The sequence below is a fragment of the Glycine max genome, chromosome 11 (assembly GCF_000004515.6).
Source record: "Glycine max cultivar Williams 82 chromosome 11, Glycine_max_v4.0, whole genome shotgun sequence".
In the NCBI taxonomy this organism is placed as follows: domain Eukaryota; kingdom Viridiplantae; phylum Streptophyta; class Magnoliopsida; order Fabales; family Fabaceae; genus Glycine; species Glycine max.
In genome coordinates, this window is record NC_038247.2 from 3,487,430 (window position 1) to 3,496,100 (window position 8,671).

At 35.6% G+C, this 8,671-nt stretch overlaps 2 protein-coding genes across 3 annotated transcripts; one reads left to right on the forward strand and one right to left on the reverse strand.

Moving 5' to 3' along the window:
• The first annotated feature begins 256 nt into the window (after positions 1 to 256).
• On the forward strand, positions 257 to 1,725 carry LOC100818582 (uncharacterized). 2 transcript variants are annotated; one of them, XM_006590558.4, is made up of 4 exons: positions 257 to 596; positions 687 to 747; positions 831 to 1,052; positions 1,181 to 1,725. In XM_006590558.4, exons 1-4 carry the CDS (start codon positions 510 to 512, stop codon positions 1,279 to 1,281), a joined length of 471 nt encoding a protein of 156 aa, XP_006590621.1. In that variant the 5' UTR covers positions 257 to 509; the 3' UTR covers positions 1,282 to 1,725. The 2 variants fall into 2 exon arrangements, with proteins under 2 accessions (XP_006590621.1, XP_003539261.1); XM_003539213.4 differs by having other exon boundaries at positions 260 to 596; positions 678 to 747.
• A 1,066-nt stretch (positions 1,726 to 2,791) lies between these two features.
• LOC100820190 (galactomannan galactosyltransferase 1) lies at positions 2,792 to 7,311 on the reverse strand. The gene is made up of 2 exons (XM_003539215.5): positions 4,903 to 7,311; positions 2,792 to 3,200 (listed from the first exon to the last, which is right to left on the reverse strand). The coding sequence occupies exon 1, from the start codon at positions 6,266 to 6,268 to the stop codon at positions 4,910 to 4,912; it is 1,359 nt and encodes a 452-aa protein (XP_003539263.1). The 5' UTR covers positions 6,269 to 7,311; the 3' UTR covers positions 2,792 to 3,200; positions 4,903 to 4,909.
• Between the last annotated feature and the right edge of the window lie 1,360 nt (positions 7,312 to 8,671).

Sequence of the window (8,671 nt, forward strand, 5' to 3'; positions counted from 1 at the left end):
AACACGAAGGTTATCTACCAATAAACTAAAGTCATTTATTAATATTTTAAAAGACAAATATATTATATATAACATCTTTATAACAAATTTGTATAAAAAAATCTTATATAACTTTTTTTAAAAGTAATATGCACCGCTCTATGAGTAACCTATGGGTCGGACACTGATCCAGTGACCACCCAACAGTAACATAATATTATACCGTTTGAATCAGGTTTTAAAGAGCTTAAAATATAATTGGTAATCCACCTTGATTGATTTTGTGGGAAAAATCTGAATTCAATTCACGCGTTATCTAACGAGTTATAAACTTTCAGTGTGACTAAGACTTAATTAAGGTGATATATATATATATATATAACTTTAATATAATCTCTTTGTAAAGTACCAAAACCAAACTCTCTCTGGACAGTGTGTATAGAAGATACATTTCTGTTTCAGATCCTGAGCAGAAAATCAATACTATTGCATTGCCCTTGCACAAGTGTTAATTTTTTACGCTTAATTTCATGAACCCAGATGACAGAAAACGAAGGTTCAATGAAGCCATCGTTAATATGCTCTATCCCTCTCCTGAGTCTCCTCCTCTACCGCAAGTATATCTTTGTGCATTTTCTTCTTCAACTTCTTTTATTTTATTTTAATTCGATGGTTAATATAATTTTATCATCGTCTAGCGCGAACAGGAGTTGAAACCTGTGGAAACAGCTTTGATCGACGACGGGTCTCGTTTTGACATTATTTCAGGTACAATTTTGGACAGCAAGGAGCATACTTTAACAATCACAAAAAAAATTGAAACATTCTTGGTATTTGCGTTGAAAATGTAGGCAATTTGGACGATTACGACAATGCCTCCACGAGCGGCAACGAAGAACATGACTCCCAGACGACGGAGAAGCTCACGAGGGCTCAACGAAAGAAAATCCGTAAGAAGAAGCTGAAGGAAGAAGCGATACATCGCGGAAAATTAATTGGGCCATTGTTGCCTCTCACCCCCACTCAAGTTCCAGAGGATGCTCCAACTGTTCGATCAAATGCTCCTGAAGAAGGTTCTTGAACCGATGAACACGTTGACTATCCCTTATGAATATCTTGTTATGTTATTTATCTGAAACTAATTTATGGCCACGTTACGAATGTCGTCTCTGACGTTTATGCTACGCACAACTTGGTTTAGGTGATGAAGATGTGGGGGCTTGTGCTAAATCCGTGAAAGTGAAGCACCGGAGGATGGCAAAAAGGCTCGCCAAAGAAAAGCAAAATGCCTCTATTTCGTAGAACGCCAATCAAAGTTCCGTTGTTGACATCAAAGAAGCCCTTTTATAAGTATATGCTGGCAACAATCACAAAATAGAGTATTCTATTTATTAGATTACAGTTCAGCGTTAAGCTCGTGATGCATTGATTAGATTTTATAAAGTAGTAGTTAGATTGAATGGCTGTATTACGACGATTGCGCTTTTTGTTAACTCTAGAAATTTTCTTTTTGGATAACAACATTACTCTGAGATTGTGTGTGTCTTCATAATTTCATTTATTTGCCCCTCAATTTATATAGGCAATGTATAAAATAGATGAGTATGGGAAAGGAGGAGGAAGTGATGAACACATTTGATGGGTTCGCACTTTCTCGCCACTAGCTTGTAGGGGGTGAAAATTGAAAAGTCCCCGTAACACTATTCTTCACTTCCCATGGTATTAACCATTAAGCTGTAAACTTCATTTTTTCATCTCCATGTCATTTAATGACCAATCGACTACTGAAATCTTCAAAAATAATTATAATAACCATTAATTAGTTTATTAAAACAACAAAATACATCTATCAATGACCTTAAAAGACAAAAACTTGGAATATTAGTAATATTTTAGTTCATTAATATCAATAAAATCTACAACCATAACTAAATCTTACCGAGTTATTATAATAAATATTGAAAACTGATAAATTCAACCGATCCATCCAAACCAACCCCACCTTCAACAGGTTAAATGGACCAATTTCAATAGAGTCGACTCATTTTATCATCTCTCTATGCTGCAACAATAGTATAGAACCACCTCACACTGCAAATGAATCATCACCTATTTATTTAAATTCCACGCGTTGGAAAATTGGGTGGTTAGTACTTAGTAGTAATTCTTTCAACACGAATCAAAATAATTGATTGGGACTAAGTAATGCGGCTCTTGCACCATAATGGGTTTTTTTTTTAAAAAAAATGACCATAATGGATATAATTTTTAAAAAAAATATGAATATGGATAAATTGTACTTTTAAGTAAGATTTTACTATGAAAAAATGGTGCTTTAAAGCACAGTTTTGTTTTTTAAAAAATTGTCATTAAAATTGTATATGCATATACGATTTTAGTTTTTTATTTATTTATTTATTATTAAAAGTTGAAATCATATTTTAACATATGATTCAACATATTTTTTTTTTATTTATTTATTATTAAAAGTTGAAATCATATTTTAACATATGATTCAACATATTTTTTTAATTATTTTAGAAATCGTATTTTAATATTCAATTTCAGCATTTTTTAAATTATTTTAGAAATCTTATTTTTCATTGGAAAAAAAATTAAAATCATATTTTGACATATGATTTCAGTCCTTAGAGAGAAAAAAAATATTTTAAACAAATGAAAAATGAAACTATGTTTTGATATATGATTTCTTTATTAAAAAATCGTATATCAAAGTTCAATTTATCCATTTTTCATAATTTAAAAAAAAATACCAATTATGATAAAAAATTTAAAAATCAACCCACTTTCGTAATTAAACCAAGTAATACTCATGTGAAAATGCACGTCACAACTCACATGTCTACAAGTTTATTGGGCCATCTTGATGTTGGGTACACTAGAACATTGGTCATAACAACGTCATAAACCTTAGCACTGCTATTTTGTTATGCTTCTATATATGTAAGATTTCAAGCCATGAGAGGAAAAGGGAGGGAAAAAAACAAAGGGTAGATGTAACTAGAATGGCCGCAGGGTATCTTTTTACTGTAGCAAGTAGTGTATTAACATGGTTGGATATGCTACTATGTGAGCATGACCCCACAACCCCGACGATAATACAGGTCCATGAAAGTTCTGTACGCATGCACATGGTTCATCTATCCATCTTAAATAGTGGGCCGCAGTAAAATCTATCCAAGCTCAGCGGGTCCTTCACACTGCAGGTCCAAAATAATGCATTTATTAGATCCACGATAAAATGTTTCCGCAACAAACAACAAACAAAAAAAGGTATGGTTAGAAAATATTGGCAGCATATATATAATGTTAAGAATTTCTTTTTTCATATCTTTTTTTTGGAATTATCTTGCACACTTCAAATATCTCAAAATTTATAAAGACAGATAAATAAAGAGTTCTTCAAAATATATCACTGCATGCGCGGACACTTATGCAAATTATCAGTAACAAGTTAGCCTGCCATATGGAAAGTGTGGTCTTTCAAGTTTTAGCCAGTGCCATGATAGTCACTTGGCAGAACCAATACTGCCGGAAATAATAGTAATAAACAAACATGCTTGGGTTTGGGTAGATTGACTTTCGTGGATTCAAATAATTTGAAGATCATGGTGGTTGAGCGACAATCAGCAACGTATATGCGCCCCCTACCCGCTTGTTGTAATAATATAAGGTACCATTTCATTCAATTTCCCGAAAAGCATATAATACTGAAATCTTGTCAGTGTCCACAAACCACACTTCCTTCATCTGTTCAGCGATTCCCATTCGTCTTTATCAACATTTTCACTACTGTTTTGCTAACACTGTAACCGTTAACGTTTGCATCATAGCGACACCTTATAAAACTACCAATACTATTTTCTAATGCAAAGCTTTGGTTCAATGATTCCAATTTGCACTGGTTAAAGACTACTTTATTTCAAAATATAATTTCAACCATAAATCTTGTTTATGTAGTAACGATAAAGTTAGGCCTAAATCGTGATACAAAACGCTACTATATTTCCAACAATAACTAAATATTAATATTGTATTACAAAACGTACTAACTTGGGTACTGTTATTGTTTCTAATTAAAATTAATATTTTATATCAACAATTATATTTTTTAAATTTGCTAAATAAAATGGATGATGACTGTTTAGATAAAATATCAATTTTTATTATAAAATAATACTAGCAATAACTGTACGGTATTAAGTTTCATGCTTACAAAAATATTATTTTAATGTTGGCTTCAAACTTTCAATACTTAACAAAAAAAATATAAATAAAAAATAAACATAGTTAATACCTAAAGAACATAATTATTCCTCTTAAAAAATAATTTTGAATACTTTATTAATGTAAAAAAAAAAACTACAACGTGAACTAATCAAAGATTACTATCATTTACTAATATATGATTTTTTACACTTTCGTTAGATAATATATTTTCTCAAGAATCAATAGTAAAACTTCTAGATTAAAGAGGATTTTACTACATGCTTTTACCGGTGGTTTGAGAGGAAATTTCAGCAGACTCCAGGTTTTATGGGTTCATTTTGAACCTGATGGACTGCAATTACGGAAAGCATGTTGTGATTTTCAAGGCATGCAGCCAGAGATCAAAAAGAAGAATTGTTTAGTCAAAAAATCAAGCCAGGAAGACAAAAATAGCGAAGAATAAGAGACAAAGCACCTAACAACATTATGCTTTTAGGGATTCGGGAAGAATGACATTAATCAAATCATCCCTTCATTCCATTCCATAATACACCATTAATTAATTAACTAATATGAAATTCTCTCTAACGCCAAACCCCTTTCACTAGGCGCCAGAAGAAAAGATACCTTAAACTGAAATATTTATAAACAAAGTATACGGAATCTGAGAGAACATTAAATAAAAGATTTTACCTGATGATCAATGACGAAGTGAACGGGGATAATCAAAAGGGACAGGGGAAATGGCGTTATCCAGTAGATCCGGGCGCATGTAACCAAATTTACGCATGACTTGATTGTCGGCAAAATTCAAAGCCTTCTGCATTCCGTTCCAGCAATCATCAGCGGAATACATGGCATTATACTTTCCACTACAGGGTTGACACCCTGTGAAGTGAGTTATGAATGGTCTCCTCCAACTCCCTTTTCCATTCCCAGCATCCTTCAAATACTCTTCCCTCATCTCACCGTAAGTCTCACTCACCTTCTCCGCGTGACGCCTCCTTAACCTACTCACCCCTTTTTCCATCTCATTATATTTCTCGGTAATGTTCTGGAACGTTCCTAAGATCTCTTCCCAGTACCCTTCGAAGTAGTACTCGCTCTCCAAGTAAATCCTGTCCGCCCATTTATCTTTTTCTATGGCGATTAAGTAAGCCAGGCCCGTCTGATCGTCTGACTCCGGGAAGAACTTGTCCTTGAAAGTTGACCGCAGCGTCTGGCCCCACTTTTCGTAATTGGGGGTCTGTGGGCCCATGCTGGCCCACGCCTCCATGAAGTCCAACGACCACTGGCAGTTTCTGATGAGGAAGACGCCGGCGTTGAGTCCCGTCCAGCTTCGCTTCTCGTGTATGAGGTGGGCCCAGCCGTGAACCACGAGATTGTGCTCCCTGTAACGCTCAAGGGGGAGCTTGAACTCCATGTCGGTGAACAACGCGTCCGAGTCAACCCACCAGATCCACTCCGCCTCCGGGTGGGCCACCATCGCGGCCCGCACCACAGGGTACTTGGCCCAATACGCAAACATCTTTGGGTCCAACAGTGCGTTGTTGTAGAAAACGTCGCACCCGTGGAGACGACAGTAGTCCACCTTGTTCTTGAAGAACCGCAGGAGGAGGTGGTCTCCTATGGGGTTCCGGCACGGCTTTGGCTGAGAACCGGTCACCATGAAAACCCTCTCTCTAGCTCCGGCGGCGAAGGAAGGGTGGAGCTTCAGCCACTCCTCGCGCTTCTCGTCCCAGTTGCGAACTTTCTTGTCCATGGTGTAACCCATTTGCGGGTCGTCGTAGAATGTTCTGTCGGGGGGGTCGAAGTTGAAATCGGGAGTACCGTGGTGCGGAACAGCGTCGTTTTTGGTAAGAGATTCGAAATTGGGGGTTTCCTTAGGGATGGTGGTGGTGAAGGAGGAGAAACCCCAGACGAGGATGAGAGCGGAGAATGCTCCTCCGAGGAAGAGAGATCCATCGGAGAGAAATACAGAGGAGGTTTTGTTTCTGTGGGGCTTCGCCATCATGGGAGAGTTGTTGTTTTGGTGATTAGAGAGTTCCGATGTAACCATTTTATTAAGAAAACGTGGAAGCGGTGCTGGATTTGTTTGTTGGTGTCTTTTGGCCTAAGTGTCGCTAGCTCCTCGGATTGCGCAGAATTCTCGTCTTTCTTTTTTACTGGAAAGTCTAGAATGCTGCATATCACAAGAGGTGAGGCTCAAGGCAGAAAGAAAGAAACATCTAAAATTGCTGAGATTCTAACGTTGGAAAATCCTGGGTGGTTATCTTGATGCGCATTGTCCTTTATATCAAAGAAGGGAGAGCGCCATCTACGGCATGGGCGAACTGGGGAAAAACAGTAAAAAGACTTGATTTCGGGCCTTCGTCGAGTTTGGGTTCTATGATAAAAATAATTTAATTATAAATAACTTATTCAAACATTAATTCCGAGATTGTGTTTTATTTTTATTTAATGCTGAGCATTTAGTTTGTTATTCTGTCTTCTTAATATATTAAAAAAAATTCGATCAAACTTGACTTTCTAATTATTCTTTACTAGTGAAACTGTTTCATTCAAGGATGGACAGTGATGGATGAAGAAAGAAAAGATGAGATGACCACGTGAAGGGGCAACTTTGAAATCATGTACGCTGCTAATTTGGCTAACACGTTGCCTGATTTTATCGATTTATGTCGTGATTGAAGCTGCTGACTTGAAAAAAAAAAAGACTATGGGATCGATTGGAAAGCGTTTTTACCCCAGCCAGGAGGTATGTATGGCACAGGAGGAAAGTATCAAAATAGGAATGGCACGGACTCATGTAAAATCAGAAAAATGCAGAGTAATCAAAGAGTGTAATTTAGTTGATTGAATAATATGGGTGACTGTTATAACATTCTTAATATCATGTTTAATTTAATTGATTGATTGAGATATATAAATGTTATCATTCTTTTGATACTATATTTAATTGTTATGGATAAAAAATATATATAATTTATAAACAAATCACTAACCTGGCATTAATAAGGACAGATAAGAACTCAAAAGAAAGACTTGGAAAAAACAGAACACACTTTCTCTAAACTAGGCCTCACAAACCACCTAGTTACGGAGACAATAATGCTATTGATCGATTAAGACATATATAAAACTATACGTTTACTGTTTTACATTATTTAGTTTCGTCATATCGCTCCACCGATGATATTTAAAAGGGAATTACCGAAGTAGGGTAGACGTACATTTACTTTATTTCGTTGCAATTCACGTGCCTTTCATGCAATTATAGACACGTAGAATGTGACCGACAGTTGGCCCCGCCAAACCCCTTCAAGTCCATTTCAACTTTCCCTGTCCCAGCATCCCTCACTCTCTAACTACCGCACAGTTAATGTATTCAGATTCACAAAGAAAATATGTAGGAGAAAAAGTAACTAACTAGATATAAAAGTGCATACATTATCGGGTAGTATTTTCACTTTGTACAGTTTTCAATGTAATTATCGCCTGTAAAGTAATAAAGTATTTTTCAAAAAATAAAGTCAATAGACCAATATTTTGGAATCTATTCTAACTTTTTATAAAGCTGATCCCAAAAACTAATCAAGTTACTCGATAATTTGTAGATCTTTCGGCTCCTCGAACCCTTTTGAATACCTTTAAGTCTTCAACATAATATAGACTTGAGATATTGTATATAATGTGATAACAAAAGAAAATGACCAGTAAAACGGTGCCAAATTTATCATATACTCAGTTTATGTGATGAGCAAGACTGTTTACTGGCCGGTTATCTACTCCGTATACAGCATAAGTGTGTTACTGCTCCGTATCTTCAGCGTGTAAAATAACTAATAAGAAGAATATAAACCATCTTCAACGTGAAATTGTTTTCGTCGGTTTTCTCCTTTTGTTTACCATGCAAATTAGCGGGGAACAAAATTTAAATCTTTTAAGAATTCTGAGCGGGAAGAATTCAACAATTAATCTGTGGTCCAAGTACTTCCAATCAATTAAGAATTTTTGGTCTGGGCAAGACTATTAGTTATTGGCTCCTTACTGGTGAAGAGATTGATCATGACTCTCAGGTCGTCACATGTGATTCTAGAGTCTGTTGGACTAAAAGATCTAGTTATAGAATCAACCAAGGTGTTCAACACAAACTCATCTACACCAAGATGTTGTGTGTCGTAAATTGTTTAATATACCTAAGAAGTGGGTGACAGTGACATTGTGAATCTTATAAATTTAAGACTTAGACTTACGGTTATGTTACGGCCATTGCCGTTTAACGTTGATGTGGTTGCAGGGAAATTTGCAATATAACTTTCACTAAGAAATCAAATTATGAAAGAGTTATGTAACCAATGAGATGTGGTTATTACATTCATATCAATTACTCACTACATTTATTTTCTTCTCTTGTTGTCTCCATTTTTATTGTACAAAATTCTTATCACATATATATAAT

Bases quoted from the DNA above. Each gene is read 5' to 3' on its own strand.
- LOC100820190 (XM_003539215.5), bottom strand. From the start codon at position 6,268: ATGGTTACATCGGAACTCTCTAATCACCAAAACAACAACTCTCCCATG.
- LOC100818582 (XM_003539213.4), top strand. From the start codon at position 510: ATGAACCCAGATGACAGAAAACGAAGGTTCAATGAAGCCATCGTTAAT. The intron at 597-677 runs GTATATCTTTGT...ATCATCGTCTAG, and splicing joins AGTCTCCTCCTCTACCGCAA to CGCGAACAGGAGTTGAAACC. The intron at 748-830 runs GTACAATTTTGG...TTGAAAATGTAG, and splicing joins TCGTTTTGACATTATTTCAG to GCAATTTGGACGATTACGAC.